The sequence below is a fragment of the Anomalospiza imberbis genome, chromosome 29, assembly GCF_031753505.1.
Source record: "Anomalospiza imberbis isolate Cuckoo-Finch-1a 21T00152 chromosome 29, ASM3175350v1, whole genome shotgun sequence".
In the NCBI taxonomy this organism is placed as follows: domain Eukaryota; kingdom Metazoa; phylum Chordata; class Aves; order Passeriformes; family Viduidae; genus Anomalospiza; species Anomalospiza imberbis.
Window position 1 is genome coordinate 2,012,517 of NC_089709.1, and position 15,421 is coordinate 2,027,937.

General features: G+C 64.0%; 3 protein-coding genes across 3 annotated transcripts; 1 reads left to right on the forward strand and 2 right to left on the reverse strand.

The window, feature by feature from the left end:
* Nucleotides 1–4,560: 4,560 nt before the first annotated feature.
* On the forward strand, nt 4,561–8,209 carry LOC137463734 (G patch domain-containing protein 4). Its single transcript, XM_068175079.1, has 7 exons — nt 4,561–4,723; nt 5,659–5,732; nt 5,815–5,907; nt 6,662–6,769; nt 6,887–6,996; nt 7,089–7,139; nt 7,265–8,209. Exons 1-7 carry the CDS (start codon nt 4,648–4,650, stop codon nt 7,863–7,865), a joined length of 1,113 nt encoding a protein of 370 aa, XP_068031180.1. The 5' UTR covers nt 4,561–4,647; the 3' UTR covers nt 7,866–8,209.
* On the reverse strand, nt 8,153–10,344 carry NAXE (NAD(P)HX epimerase). The gene is made up of 6 exons (XM_068175081.1): nt 10,081–10,344; nt 9,730–9,838; nt 9,219–9,329; nt 8,961–9,074; nt 8,725–8,872; nt 8,153–8,642 (listed from the first exon to the last, which is right to left on the reverse strand). Exons 1-6 carry the CDS (start codon nt 10,254–10,256, stop codon nt 8,440–8,442), a joined length of 861 nt encoding a protein of 286 aa, XP_068031182.1. The 5' UTR covers nt 10,257–10,344; the 3' UTR covers nt 8,153–8,439.
* A 718-nt stretch (nt 10,345–11,062) lies between these two features.
* Nucleotides 11,063–14,441, reverse strand: TTC24 (tetratricopeptide repeat domain 24; the record flags this gene model as incomplete). Its single annotated transcript, XM_068174776.1, is given in 9 exon segments — nt 11,063–11,867; nt 12,108–12,240; nt 12,355–12,419; nt 12,523–12,803; nt 12,885–13,006; nt 13,130–13,258; nt 13,339–13,557; nt 13,633–14,008; nt 14,010–14,441. Coding segments are annotated over 6 exon segments (1,452 nt in total), but the record flags the coding sequence as incomplete, so codon positions are not given.
* Between the last annotated feature and the right edge of the window lie 980 nt (nt 14,442–15,421).

Consider the following 15,421-nt stretch of genomic DNA (forward strand, 5'->3'; position numbering starts at 1 on the left):
GCCGCTGTGGGGTTTTCGGGCATTTCCAGCCCCTAGGGCTGCCTACACCAGAGCCAACACTGCCGCCGCGGAGGTGCGCTGGAACTGGGAGGGCAAGGGTGTCTGTCTGTCTGTCTGTCTGTCTGTCAGGCTGCAGGCCTAACGCTCCTAACAGAGGGCAGAGTCAGCTCTGTGTGTGTGTGTGTCTGTCTGTCTGTGTACAGGGCAGAGTCAGCTCTGTGTGTGTGTGTGTGTCTGTCTGTCTGTCTGTGTACAGGGCAGAGTCAGCTCTGTGTGTGTGTCTGTCTGTCTGTCTGTGTACAGGGCAGAGTCAGCTCTGTGTGTGTATCTGTCTGTCTGTCTGTCTGTGTACAGGGCAGAGTCAGCTCTGTGTGTGTGTGTGTGTCTGTCTGTCTGTCTGTCTGTGTACAGGGCAGAGTCAGCTCTGTGTGTGTGTCTGTCTGTGTACAGGGCAGAGTCAGCTCTGTGTGTGTATCTGTCTGTCTGTCTGTGTACCCCGCTGTGGGGTTTTCGGGCGTTTCCAGCCCCTAGGGCTGCCTACACCAGAGCCAACACTGCCGCCGCGGAGGTGCGCTGGAACTGGGAGGGCAAGGGTGTCTGTCTGTCTGTCTGTCTGTGTACAGGGCAGTCAGTTCTGTGTGTGTGTCTGTCTGTCTGTGTACAGGGCAGAGTCAGCTCTGTGTGTGTGTCTGTCTGTCTGTCTGTGTACAGGGCAGTCAGCTGTGTGTGTGTGTGTCTGTCTGTCTGTGTACACGGCAGTCAGTTCTGTGTGTGTATCTGTCTGTCTGTCTGTCTGTGTACAGGGCAGAGTCAGCTCTGTGTGTGTATCTGTCTGTCTGTCTGTCTGTCTGTGTACAGGGCAGAGTCAGCTCTGTGTGTGTATCTGTCTGTCTGTCTGTCTGTGTACAGGGCAGAGTCAGCTCTGTGTGTGTATCTGTCTGTCTGTCTGTCTGTGTACCCCGCTGTGGGGTTTTCGGGCGTTTCCAGCCCCTAGGGCTGCCTACACCAGAGCCAACACTGCCGCCGCGGAGGTGCGCTGGAACTGGGAGGGCAAGGGTGTCTGTCTGTCTGTCTGTCTGTGTACAGGGCAGTCAGTTCTGTGTGTGTGTCTGTCTGTCTGTGTACAGGGCAGAGTCAGCTCTGTGTGTGTGTCTGTCTGTCTGTCTGTGTACAGGGCAGTCAGCTGTGTGTGTGTGTGTCTGTCTGTCTGTGTACACGGCAGTCAGTTCTGTGTGTGTATCTGTCTGTCTGTCTGTCTGTGTACAGGGCAGAGTCAGCTCTGTGTGTGTATCTGTCTGTCTGTCTGTCTGTCTGTGTACAGGGCAGAGTCAGCTCTGTGTGTGTATCTGTCTGTCTGTCTGTCTGTGTACCCCGCTGTGGGGTTTTCGGGCGTTTCCAGCCCCTAGGGCTGCCTACACCAGAGCCAACACTGCCGCCACGGAGGTGCGCTGGAACTGGGAGGGCAAGGGTGTCTGTCTGTCTGTCTGTCTGTCAGGCTGCAGGCCTAACGCTCCTAACAGAGGGCAGAGTCAGCTGTGTGTGTGTGTGTCTGTCTGTCTGTCTGTCTGTGTACAGGGCAGAGTCAGCTCTGTGTGTGTGTGTGTCTGTCTGTCTGTCTGTGTACACAGCAGTCAGCTCTGTGTGTGTCTGTCTGTCTGTGTACAGGGCAGAGTCAGCTCTGTGTGTGTGTGTGTGTCTGTCTGTCTGTCTGTCTGTCTGTCAGGCTGCAGGCCTAACGCTCCTAACAGAGGGCAGAGTCAGCTGTGTGTGTGTGTGTCTGTCTGTCTGTGTACAGGGCAGAGTCAGCTCTGTGTGTCTGTCTGTCTGTCTGTCTGTGTACAGGGCAGAGTCAGCTCTGTGTGTCTGTCTGTCTGTCTGTCTGTGTACAGGGCAGAGTCAGCTGTGTGTGTGTGTCTGTCTGTCTGTCTGTCTGTCAGGCTGCAGGCCTAACCGTCCCAACAGAGGGCAGAGTCAGCTCTGTGTCTGTGTGTGTGTGTGTGTGTGTGTCTGTCTGTCTGTCTGTGTGTCCCGGTCAGCTCTGTGTGTCTGTCTGTGTGTCTGTGTGTCCAGGACAGCTCTGTGTCTGTCTGTCTGTCTGTGTGTCCCGGTCAGCTCTGTGTGTCTGTCTGTGTGTCTGTGTGTCCAGGACAGCTCTGTCTCTCTGTGTGTCCAGGACAGCTCAGTGCGTGTGTGCGTGTGTGTGTCTGTCTGTGTGTCCAGGACAGCTCTGTGTGTCTGTCTGTCTGTGTGTGTGTCCAGGACAGCTCTGTCTGTCTGTCTGTCTCTCTGTGTGTCCAGTTCAGCTCTGTCTGTCTGTGTGTCTGTGTGTCCAGGACAGCTCAGCGCGTGTGTGCGCGTGCCCTGGCACACCCAGCAGGCTGTGTGCACCCCCAGCAGGTGAGGGGGGCCGGCTGTGGGGTGAGCCGCGCTCACACACACGAGCGTGTCTGTGTGTGCACCCGCCTGTGTCCCCGTGTCCCCCGTCCGTGTGTCCCCATGCCTGCCTATCCCCGCGGCCGTGCACCCCACGCCTCCATGTTCATGTCCCATGTCACCATGTCCCCTATGTCCGTGTGTCCCCTGTCCCTCCCCTGTCCCCGTGTCCGTGTGTCCTCCTGTCCCTGTGTCCGTATAATGCCTGTCCCCGTGTCCCTGTGTCCTCCTGTCCCCATGTCCGTGTATCCCGTCCCATGTCCCTACGCCTGTCCCCGTGTCCGTGTGTCCTCCTGTCCCTGTGTCCGTGTGTCCTCCTGTCCCCATGTCCGTGTATCCCCTGTCCCATGTCCCTATGCCTGTCCCCCTGTCCCTCCCCTGTCCCCATGTCCGTGTATCCCCTGTCCCATGTCCCTATGCCTGTCCCCCTGTCCCTCCCCTGTCCCCGTGTCCGTGTGTCCTCCTGTCCCCATGTCCGTGTGTCTCCTGTCCACCTGTCCCTATCCCTGTCCCCGTGTCCCTATGCCTGTCCCCATGTCCCTCCCCTGTCCCCGTGTCCGTGTGTCCCCGTGTCCGTGTGTCCCCTGTCCCCGTGTCCGTGTGTCCTCCTGTCCCTGTGTCCGTGTGTCCTCCTGTCCCCATGTCCGTGTATCCCCTGTCCCATGTCCCTATGCCTGTCCCCCTGTCCCTCCCCTGTCCCCATGTCCGTGTATCCCCTGTCCCCATGTCCCTATCCCTGTCCCCGTGTCCGTGTGTCCTCCTGTCCCCATGTCCGTGTGTCTCCTGTCCCCCTGTCCCTATCCCTGTCCCCCTGTCCCTCCCCTGTCCGTGTGTCCCCTGTCCCCGTGTCCCTATCCCTATCCCCGTGTCCCTATGCCTGCCTGTCCCCATGTCCCTCCCCTGTCCCCGTGTCCGTGTGTCCCCGTGTCCGTGTGTCCCCTGTCCCCATGTCCGTGTGTCCCCGTGTCCGTGTGTCCCCGTGTCCGTGTGTCCCCGTGTGTCCGTGTCTCCCCTGTCCATGTGTCCCCTGTCCCCATGTCCGTGTGTCCCCGTGTCCGTGTGTCCCCGTGTGTCCGTGTCTCCCCTGTCCCCGTATCCGTGTGTCCCCGTGTCCGTGTGTCCCCTGTCCCTCCCCTGTCCCCGTGTCCGTGTGTCCCCATGTCCGTGTGTCCCCTGTCCCCGTGTCCGTGTGTCCCCTGTCCCTCCCCTGTCCCCATGTCCGTGTGTCCCCATGTCCGTGTGTCCCCATGTCTGTGTGTCCCCATGTCTGTGTGTCCCCTGTCCCCGTGTGTCCCCTGTCCCCGTGTCCGTGTGTCCGTGTCCCCGTGTCCGTGTCCCCGTGTGTCCCCTGTCCCCGTGTCCGTGTGTCCCCGTGTCCGTGTGTCCCCTGTCCCCGTGTCCGTGTGTCCCCTGTCTCTCCCCTGTCCCCGTGTCCGTCTGTCCGTGTGTCCGTCTGTCCGTGTGTCCCCGTGTCCGTGTGTCCCCTGTCCCCCTGTCCCCATCTCCGTGTGTCCCCGTGTCCGTGTGTCCCCTGTCCCTCCCCTGTCCCCATGTCCGTGTGTCCCCGTGTGTCCCCGTGTCCCCTGTCCCAGTGTCCCCGTGTCCGTGTGTCCGTGTGCCCCCTGTCTCTCCCCTGTCCCCGTGTCCGTGTGTCCCCGTGTCCGTGTGTCCGTGTGTCCCCTGTCTCTCCCCTGTCCCCGTGTCCGTGTGTCCCCGTGTCCGTGTGTCCGTGTGTCCGTGTGTCCCCTGTCTCTCCCCTGTCCCCGTGTCCGCGTGTCCGTGTGTCCCCGTGTCCGTGTCCCCGTGTGTCCCCGTGTCCGTGTGTCCCCTGTCTCTCCCCTGTCCCCGTGTCCGTGTGTCCCCGTGTCCGTGTGTCCGTGTGTCCCCTGTCTCTCCCCTGTCCCCGTGTCCGTGTGTCCCCGTGTCCGTGTGTCCCCGTGTCCGTGTGTCCGTGTGTCCCCTATCCCGCTCTCATCAGCGCATTCTCGGCCCCGCCCCTCGCGCATGCGCACAGCCCGCCCCCGGCAGCCCCGGCCGTGAGCCTGCCCCGGCCTCGTGCGGCGGTGCCGGGACAAACCGGGAAATACCGGGACACACACACCGGGACACACCGGGACACACCGGGACACACCCACCGGGACACACCGGGACACACACACCGGGACACACCGGGACTCCCCGCCGCCCTCCGGGCTCCCCCGGAGCCGCCGGGCCATGAGCGCCCCGGAGCCGCCGGGCCGCGGGATGCTGTTCGCCGAGACCCAGCTGAGGCGGCACGGCTGGCGCCGAGGTGGGGCGGGCGGGGGTCCCCGGGCCGCGGTCCCCGGCCTGTCCCGCCCCACCCTGGCCCTCCCCGAGCGCCCCCGGCTCCCCCCAGACTCCGATCGCCGCCCCCAAGCCCCATCTTCCCCAGCTCCCTGCAGGAGCCAGCTACCCCCAAGCCCCGGGACCCTGCAGCCCCCGGCAGCCCCCGGTCCCCACTCCAGACCCCAGTGGTCCCCAGAGGCCGCCCCCCGTTCCCCTCCTTCCTGCAGGACCCGATCTGGACCTCCCTCCCCACCCTCGGGGTCCTGCAGCCCCCCAGACCCCCAGCCCCCGGTGTCCGCGGTGCCCCCGGTGCCCGCGGTGCCTGCAGTGCCCCCGGTGTCCGCGGTGCCCCCGGTGCCCGCGGCCGCCCCCCGTTCCCCTCCTTCCTGCAGGACCCGGTCTGGACCTCCCTCCCCACCCTCGGGGTCCTGCAGCCCCCCAGCCCCCGGTGCCCGCGGTGCCCCCGGTGTCCGCGGTGCCCGCGGTGTCCGCGGTGCCCCCGGTGCCCCCGGTGCCCGCGGTGCCCCCGGTGCCCGCGGTGCCTCCGGTGCCCGCGGCCGCCCCCGTTCCCCTCCTTGCTGCAGGACCCGGTCTGGACCTCTCTCCCCACCCTCGGGGTCCTGCAGCCCCCCAGCCCCCGGTGCCCGCGGTGCCCCCGGTGTCCGCGGTGCCCCCAGTGCCCCCGGTGTCCGCGGTGCCCCCGGTGCCCCCGGTGCCCGCGGCCGCCCCCCGTTCCCCTCCTTCCTGCAGGACCCGGTCTGGACCTCTCTCCCCACCCTCGGGGTCCTGCAGCCCCCCAGCCCCTGGCCCGCGGTGTCTGCGGTGCCTCTGGTGTCCGCGGTGCCCCCGATGCCCCCGGTGCCCGCGGTGCCCCCGGTGCCCCCGGCCGTGCAGGGGTGACGGCTGCTTTGTGCACAGGGCAGGGGCTGGGCAGGCGGCAGGACGGCATCGCCGAGGCCATCCGGGTGAAGGTGAAGTGCGACACGGCGGGGGTGAGTCCCGATCCCTGCCTGGCCCTGGCGCGGTGCCCGCTGCCCACCGCAGCCATTCCGGCAGCTCCTCTGCACCCCGCAGGTGGGACACGACGCGGCGGAGCCCTTCACCTTCCACTGGTGGGACCACGTCTTCAACAAGGCGGCTGCCAACATCGCTGTGGAGGCCGGGCAGGTTGGAGGGCTGGGGGATGACGGGGGCACCCCGGATGGACAGGGATGGGGTCGAAGGCAGGGAAGGGTATAGGCTACCCCGGACCGAGTCCCACGGGGTGACCCTCAGCTGGCTGCTCAACGGGTGCCTGGATAGCGTAATTAAAATCCCCACCAGGAAGACGGAAGGACTCTTGAGCTGCTGGAATCCGAGCGGGTTTATTGAGGATTGATGGAAGGAGTAGAGGCAACCACACTCAGGGAAAGCAGACTCTGAGAGCCCCGGGGAAGGAGGGGCCAGAGTATATAACTGGGGAGGGAAGGAGTAACCAGGGTACAAATGATCCAGTGGGAAGGGGGTGTAAGGGAGGAACAGGGATGGGGTAACATAAACTGGGCCAGGGAGGGAAAAGGGAAGGAGTGGTTTACAGAGGGAACCATTAGAAACAACGAGAATGGGGAACTTTCCAGAACTTGGGGAGATGGCAGCCACAAACTGACAGCTGATGGGCCTGTGCTCATTTGCACTGGGGGGCAGAGGACTCTGGGGAAATGCCTTATCCTAAACGACTGTAGTTTCCCATGGCAGTCCCACACTGTCCTCCCCATGGGCACATCCCACAGGAGGGTGTTTGGGTTCCTTCGGTGACTCCAGTACTGCCACCCTATCCCCCCAGGCCCTGTGAGGAAGCAGCACCCTGCACAGGAGCTGTGGTGGTGGAGAGGTGCCGCTGCTTGCATGGATCATTTCCAAGCCCTTTGCCTTTTCTTGCCAGGATGGCATCTCTGTGAAGGCACTTTCTGAGCAGGGAGGCAGCATCAGCAATAAGAAGCCGCGCAAGGCCGGCAGCAGTGGGAGCCTGCTGTACGGCCGCTTCGTGAAGGTAACTGGCCCCAGGAGCCTGGGGGCTGCATGGCCCCCAGCTCGTTGCTGCCGTGGCCCCCAGAGCCCCGTTTTCCTTGTTCCCCTTGGTCAAAGTCCCTGTGTCTCTGTGCTGCAGTCAGCCACGCTCACAGCCTGTGGGGAGCAGTCTGTGACACTGCCCGGCAGCTCTGAGAGCAGTCAGGAGGAGGAGGAGGAGGAGAAGCTGGACCTCTCTTCGGTCAGGAGGTGAGGGATGAGGGCTGACCGGTGGAGCCCTGCTCCAGACCGTGTTCCCCCCACAGATGCTGGGGGTGACAGGTCTTGTCTGTGTCCCACAGGCTGACGGACGAGGAGCTGGTGCAGGCGTGCGGGGGCCGCACGGCACACAAGTGAGTGCCTGGGGGGTCAGCTGGCCGGGCTGCCCCCTCCTCGCAGGGGCTGTTGAGCCGGCTGGGCTGGGGCACACCTTCCCTGCTGGGGAGGTGCCAGTCCTCGCTGCCTGTGGTCATTGCAGGGGTGCCCGTCACGGCCTGACCATGAGTGCCAAGCTGGCGCGCCTGGAGGAGCAGGAACGAGCCTTCCTGGCCACATACCGGCAACGGGAGCAGCAGCAGGAGCCCCCGGAGAGCAGCCAGGGCAAAAAGAAGAAAAGGAAACAGTCCAGGGATGGAGCCAACCCCGAGGTGCTACAGAGCCAGGAACCAAACAGAGAACAGGAGGAGGTGTTGGAAGAAGAAAAGGTTGCGAAGAGGAAGAAGAAGGGGCCAAGCAGAGAAGAGGAGCTGACAGGAGAGGAAGAGGTCATGAGGAAGAAGAAGAAGAAGAAGAAGAAGAAGAAGAAGGTCATCATGGAGCCATGTGGAGAAGAGGTATCAGGAGAGGAGGGGAAGGTCATGAAGAGGAGGAAGAAGCCAGAACTAAGCACAGAAGAGGAGGTGGTAGAAGAGGAGGGGAAGGCTGCCAAGAGGAGAAAGAAGAAGAAGCAGCAGCAGGAAGAGGAGGACAAAGAGCCAGCTGAAACAGACGTACCTCTACAAGAGACAGATGAGCCAAACTTGGGACACAGCCCTACAAGAAAGAGGAAGAAGAAGAAGAGGAAGAGGGAGCCAGAGTGAGCAGGTGACTTGGCTGCCATGCTGTGCAGCTGCCAGTCCCACCTGGCTGTAAGGGTCCTGATCCTGGTGCTGATGGGTGCCATGGGGTTCTGAGCTTGTTCCAGATGGAGTCCAGCACTGTGGCCCAGCTGCCTGGGGATGCTGGGCTAGGAAAAGTTGCTCTGGAGCTGGATCAAGCTTTACTTCACCACCTGAACCTTCAGGAATGACCCTGGTTCCCCCCAGGCCCTGGGGCAGGGACCCATTTGCCATGGGCCTGCTACAGAAGGACACAAGGACACACCCTGCAGAGTACTGAAATATTTTTTCAAGGGCATGAATAAATCTTTATTGCAATCAGATTATCCAAAGTATGAGTGGTGCTGTGAGTGGCAGAACCCCAGATCACCTTTACACCTGTAGCACTTGGATTAGGCAGCACCCAAAGAGAGCTCCCACCTCCTGAGCTCCTGCTGGCTCACACCGAAGCCCGGTGAGGTGCTGAGCACCCTCCTGGCAGAGGCTTGGGCAGAATTTGGCCCTGGTGTGCAGTGCTGAAGCTGAGCCTGGCCCCCCAGCCCCTCTGGCCCCAGCTCTAGGTCAGCTGCAGGACGCAGTCTGTGCCGGGGTACGCTGGCAGGTTCAGAGCGTATTTCTCCTGGAGCGCAGGGGGCACAAACCTGCCCCCAAGGAAGTGGTACCGCCCGGTGAAATGCATCGCTGCCTTCTTGGGCGCCGTCAGGGAGATGAGCATGTCGGGCTGGAGGCCGTCTGCCTTCCCCTTCTCCACATCCCAGCCTGCAACGAGCCCCGTGGCCAGGCTGGAGCTGGGACCACCCTGGCCGGGCACCTTCCTCTGGCAGGTGCAGCCACAACTCACCTGAGGGGATGTCGATGCTGGCGATGGGCACCGTGACGCGCTCCAGAGTGCTGAGGATGCTGCCAAAGGGCTCCCGCACTGCTCCCGTGAAGCTGAAGCCGAAAATGGCATCCACCACCAGGCCATAGAGCTCGTCGATGAACGCAGCCTGCGGCAGGGATGGCAGCAGGTGAAGGGCAGTCCTGGCCACAGCAACAGGGGCGGGTGCTGCCAAGAAGCTGGGGGCTGCTCCTCACCTCATTTGGGAACTCAGGGAGGAAGGGAATATCCATCTTCTTGCACTGGGTGGTCAGACCTTCAAAGAGGGGCTTGCTGGGGCGCTTGGGGTAATACACGGTTGGCTGGTAGCCCTGCAAGAGCAGAAGGAACCTGAACTAATCCTACCCTGGCACCAGCAGCAGCCAGAGGAGTGGGACCCTGGAGCCCACAGGTACAGGAGTGCACAGGGACCAGCACCCTCACGGGGACCCTGTGGCTGCCTGTGCAAGACTCACAAACATCTTCAGGTGCCGGGCGCAGACCAGCCCATCACCGCCGTTGTTCCCTGGCCCGCAGACCACCAGCACAGCGGGCTGGCTCGTGGTGAAGGAGCTGGGTGGGTAGGCCTGATGGGGGGCAAGAGGCACAGGGTTATGATGGGGAAGTGGGCTGGGATTCGCAAGACCCCCAACTTGGGACTGGCATGCCCATGGGACTGGGACGATTCCCAGGATCACCATCTGCCTCCCTGGTGCCCACCTTGGTGGGTAGCACAGCTTGGTACACCAATGCTACAACCCCCAGGACCCTGCCTTGCCCCCCAGGGCCCCCAGCTTGTCCATGGTGGGGATAGCACTCAGCCTGTAGTGCTGGAACTCTCCCCCAGGACCTCCACCCACCTCCTGGGCACCCAACCTGGCAGTGGCACAGCTCAGCCCACGATGTCAGGACCCCCACCCTGCTGCTGGCAGTGGTGCAGCTCAGCCCACAGTGCCACGACCCCCTTCTGCCCCCCAGGACCCCCACCTTGGCAATGGCAGTGGCACAGCTCAGCCCCGCCAGCTCCATCAGCTGGTCCACGCTGAACTTGTACTCAGTGAAGAGCTCCTGGTCGATAGCCTGGGCCTCCTGCTGCCTAGGGTGGGAGATGGCAGCCCTGGGTACCCCAAAACCCGGCCAGGCCCAGCCTGGGGGCTATGACCCCTCGACTTTGCACGAACCGGGTCGGGGGGGACACACCGAGCTGAGCCCCCGTGTGCATCCGCACCCCATCCCAGCGTCCTGCCCGAGCCCTCTGCACCCCTCAGCCCGCCCGTAGCCCGTCCCGGTGCCCCCGCCGCCCCTGCGGACCGCCCGCCTCCTCTCCCGCCGGCCTACCCCAGGAAGCGGAGCCCCGTGGGGCCGGCCCCCGCGCTGGGGACGTGCATGGCGCGGCGGGGAAGGCACCGGCACCGCTCCCGGTCCCAGCCCCAGCCGCGGTCCCGGCACCGCCCGCCCGCCCGCGCCGCCGCCACCAGCAGCCCCAAGCCCAGCAGCGCCCGCGGGCCCGGCATGCGGCGGGCACGGCCCGGTGCGGCCCCCGGAGCGGGTACGGCCCGGTACGGCCCGGTACGGCCCCGGAGCAACACGGAGCAGGCGCGGGGCCGCCCCGGGGCGGAGCGGCCTTCACCGCCCGGCGGGGCCGGGGCGGGGCCGCGCAGAGGCCGCGGTCCCTGCAGGCCCCGCCGGGCTCCGCCGTTCCTCCGGGCCCCGCCGGGCTCCGCGGTCCCTGCAGGCCCCGCCGGGCTCCGCCGTTCCTCCGGGCCCCGCCGGGCTCCGCGGTCCCTGCAGGCCCCGCCGGGCTCCGCCGTTCCTCCGGGCCCCGCCGGGCTCCGCGGTCCCTGCAGGCCCCGCCGGGCTCCGCCGTTCCTCCGTGCCCCGCCGGGCTCCGCGGTCCCTGCGGGCCCCGCCGGGCTCCGCCGTTCCTCCGGGCCCCGCCGGGCTCCGCCGTTCCTCCGGGCCCCGCCGGGCTCCGCGGTCCCTGCGGGCCCCGCCGGGCTCCGCGGTCCCTGCCGGCCCCGCCGGGCTCCGCCGTTCCTCCGTGCCCCGCCGGGCTCCGCGGTCCCTCCAGCCCCCTCATTTCCTCCCCGGGACCCCGACATACACAGGAGGGCAGAAACGGAGCAGGGTCAAAACCGTGTTGGGTAAACGGCCCACCCCCCCTAGTCTTCGGTTTGCCCCCCGAGAAACGGCGTTTCCCCGGTGTCCTCCTGGTCACACGAGGCTGCAGACGAGGGACAGAGTCCTGGTCCCCGTGCGAGGTCCCCGGCGGGACCAGCAGCCGGCAGTGGGGTCATCGTCAAGGCTTCAAGGTCACGGAGGCATCGTGGGGAGTGGAGGTGTCCAGCAGGATGCAAAATGGAATAATCAAATCACAGGGTCACAGCGTGGTTTGGGTTGGAAGGGACCTTAAAGCCCATCTCATCCCAACCCCCTGCCATGGGCAGGGACACCTTCCACTGTCCCAGGCTGCTCCAAGCCCTGTCCAACCTGGCCTTGAACTCTTCCAGGGATGGGGCAGCCACAGCTTCTCTGGGCACCTGTGCCAGGGCCTCCCCACCCTCACAGGGAACAATTATTTTCCAGTATCCCACCAATCCCTGCCCTCTGGCAGTGGGAGCCATTCTCCCTTGTCCTGCATTTCAGGCCCTTGTCCAAAATCCCTGTCCAGCTCCCTTGGATGCCCTTTAAGCACTGAAAGGCAGGAGTGGGCGGGAGGTTCATACCAGGGTGCTGGAAACCACGCTTAGATCTGCTGCCCTATCCATGGGGCGCAGTTTTGGTGTTGGCTACGAGGTGCCAAAATCCCCAGCCCCCGTGACTTTTGCCTTAGGGTCGTGTCCATGCTAAGACACATCTCTGCTGGGGTCTTCACTCGTGAGCCCTCCCCTCAGAGGACACTCTGGAGCCCAAACCTCCCTTGCCCACTCCCCCAGGGCATCACCTACCTCTCTGGAGGCCTCGGAGGGAGGGTTTGGCGGTTTTGATGCCCTGTGGAATGCGGTGCGAGACCCTCAGGCCTGGGCTCACTGGAGAAGCGATGTTCTGGTTGTCTGTGGTACTTGTGGAGCTGGAGGCCTGCATGGGGCGGCTTGGCCAGGGGCAGGGGGCTGGTGATCCTCGTGCTGAGAGACAAGTGAACCTCATGTTGGGGTTCTGGACAGCATCTCTGACAAACTCTCCCCGGTCACATGGTGACTGAACCCTCCCTGGGATCCAGCTGGAATGACCCCAGACGCACTCCCAGAATTATGTACCTTTAAAAATCTCTGGATTTTCACCGTTAAACAGGAGAAGTCCCTTGTGCTGCAGAGGTATTTGGGTGCCAGGGGCTGTACTGAGGTGCCTCCCCCTTGCCCACCTACCTGTTAGCTTGGGGCTCACTGTGATACCCTGGAGCTGAGCTGGGACCATCATCATCCTCCCCAGAGCTGCCCAGGAAGCCACTTGGGTTGCAGGACTCAAGTGCAAGACCACCAGTCAGGGCCACTCTTGTGCCTCCAGGAAGGAAGGACAAACAGGCAAAAGCACAGTATCAGACTGTGCCAAAGACTCAGCTCCATCAGGAATTGCCTGATGGCTCAACCCCACGTTTAGTTTGCACCCTCTCACCTGAATACCCAGGATGTGCTCCTGGCATACGCCAATACAGCTCGTCCTCAGCCTGGGCTTTGCCCCTGAAGGACATGGAGTGATGGAAGCGATGGAAGCTTGTCTCCCGTTTCATCTGGAAGCTCATTCCAGAGAAAGGAGAGAGAGGATGGCAGCTTTCCTACTCACACCTCGCTCCCCTGGAGCTGTGTCCTACTGGCACGGGGCAGTGTGGAGCAAAACCGCAGCTGGCTGGGCTCCTGATGGGATTAACATGTGTTAATTGCCCCGCAAACTCAGGCACCTCTTGCAACAACCCCTACTGGGATCCCAGTTCCCATCCCTCCCGAGTGGGCCATGCCCTGGCTGATGCTCACCCCCTGGTAGGAGAGGTGGCTGAGGCGGAGTCGGTGCTGGATGGCATCGGTGAGCTTGTGCACGACCCGTTTGTGGGCAGCTCTGGGGCTGTCCTGTGGTGGAGAGAACCTATATTTGTGATGGGCTAAGTGGGTTTGCCCCAGGGCTGAGGCCGGTGCCATGTCATGCCTTACCGGACAGCGGGAAAGCAAAATCAGGGCCTCCTGATAGTGCCCGATGGCTTTTTGGGGGTCTCCCAGGTGGAAGCACGCTGCACCCAGCCCCTCGCATGCCTGCCACTGCCCCTGCAAGTCCCCTGGGAGGCAAAGGGCTGCATCGGTCCCTGCACTGCTCAGCCGAGATCTGCGGCAAGCCGCATCACCCAGCCTGAGTCCGCTTGGCTCCGGGATGCTGCAGGGCTGCCTGTGCCTCCCCTCACCCGAGTCCCGGAAGGCTTGCAGGGCGTGCAGGTAGCTCTCGGCGGCAGCCCCGTGGTTCCCGAGCTGGCTGCAGGCGTATGCCAGGTTCCCAAAGCTCTGCCCCTGAGCCCTGCGGTTCCCCAGAGCACCTGGAATTGGGAACACAGGGCTCCATGCCGAGCTGGCACATCCGGCAAAGCCAAGAGGCAGAGCCAGCGGTGTGAGCTACCGTGCAGCGCGGCCGCACGCCGGTGCCAGCCCAGCGCGGTGCCGAAGCTGCGCAGGGCGTTGTGGGCAGCGCCCAGGTTCTGCAGCAGCGCGGCCTCCCGGTGCCGGTCCGGCTGCGGCTCCCCACCGCACAGCCCCAACGCCCGCTCGAAGCTCTCGGCAGCCAGGGAGAAGATGTGGAGCTGCGAGTAGCCAAGGCCGATGTCGTTGTAGAGTTTTCCTGGGGACAGAGAGGAAAAGCAGGCATGGGAGCTGCTCCCCAGCACCCTGAGAGCGAGGGGCACCGCAGCGTTACCTCGCAGGGCCGGGTCGGGGATGGTCTCGCAGAGTGAGCGGCACCGGGCGAGGACCCCGGCGATCTCTGCCGCCCGGAACCGCCGGCTCTGCAGCATGGAGCCGCTCGCCCTGCTCAGAGCCACGGCCGCGGCCGCGGGGCTCTCGGCCGCCGCGTAGGCCTGCGCCGCGTCCAGGAAGCACCGCGCGGCCCGGGCCGGCTCCCGCATCCCCAGGTAGCAGCAGCCCATCTGCACGCAGGTCCCTGCTCGGCTGCCAGCCTGTGCTGCACCGGTGTGGCCAGAGACTTTCTCAAGATGCTCCAGAGCCTTTGGAAAATCCTGGAGGCCTTCATGAGCCGCCCCGACGCTGAAATAAAGGCTCCCCAAGTGGTCCCCCGCTCTCCTCCTCTGAAGGCTGGGACTGGAGGAGGAACTCAAAGCCCTTTTTGGGCTTCCCAGTCTCCACATAGGCAGCCCCCAGGTTGAAGGCACAAGCCCTGTGGAGCTGGGGGCTCACAGTGTCCCTGGAGAGGAGCAGGGCCTTCCTGAAGCACCCCACTGCCTCCCGCCCGGCGCCCAGGGCCAGCGCCCGATGTCCGGCTCGTGTGAGGCCCTCGATCGCATCCACCCGCCCTGCCGCCGCATCCCCTCCCTCCGGAACAGCTGCCCTGGCCTCAGCCTTCTTCTTCTTACGGCTCTTCTTGCAGCTGGTGGGGGCTGCGGGGGTGGTGGTGATGGTGGGGGCAGAGGGGACAGTGGGGTGTGTGGGGGCTATAGGGGCAGTGGGGTCTGTGGGGGCAGAGAGGGCAGTGGGGTCTGTGGTGACAGAGGGGACAGTGGGGTCTGTGGGGGCAGTGGGGTGTATGGGGGCAGTGGGGTCTGTGGGGTGTGTGGGGACAGAGGGGACAGTGGGGTCTGTGGGGGCAGAGGGGTCTGTGGGGTCTGTGGGGGCAGTGGGGTGTATGAGGGCAGTGGGGTCTGTGGGGTGTGTGGGGACAGAGGGGACAGTGGGGTCTGTCGGGGTGCTGAGCTGCGCTCCCAGGTCAGCAGCCTCTTCCGAATCCATGGGCAGGGGCAGCAGCCTGCCTGCAAGAGACAGAGGTGTTTAGGCAGCCAAGCCAGCGTGGTCCAGCCACCGAGCACTTCAAATGAGCAGCATTATTTTCTATTATTTATGAAAAATCAGGGATGTCTTGTAGCCTGTTTGCTATTAAGCTTCAGGAAGGAAAAGGTCTTTCCATGGCGGACCCCACAAGCCTTGGTGGCCAAGAGAGAGGAAAGAGGTCACTGGGGGAGGAGGAGGGACAGCGTGGAGTGGGAGTTGCTGGGGTGCCTTTTTGGGAGGCAGAATAACGGGTTGCACACACTTACTGTTTGCTCTTCAGGTGCAAAGGGTGCCAAGAGCAGGGAGCAGAAAGACAAGGCATCCCCGCCGCTGCAGCCGCGTTGCTGCCACGAGGCACAGCTCTGCTGCGGGGATGGAGGATGCCTGAGGCGCCTCCGCACTCGGGCTGCCTGGAAAGGTGCCTGGAGCGGGTCGCAGCCCCTGGTGATGGACGGCCAGGTTCTGAGAGACAGGAGCGTGGCAGGCGGTGGCACAGGCTGGGACAAAGCCAGGCCTGTTCCTGGGAAAGCACATCCCACAATGGTGCCGCTGGCTCCAGTTTCATCCCTGTCACCAGGGCGGTGTGCAGTGCCATGGCAACTCAGTGCAGCAGTGCCAGTGTGAGCCCTGTGATGGATGGATGGATGGATGGATGGATGGATGGATGGATGGATGGATGGATGGGAAAACTGTGTGAGGGACAG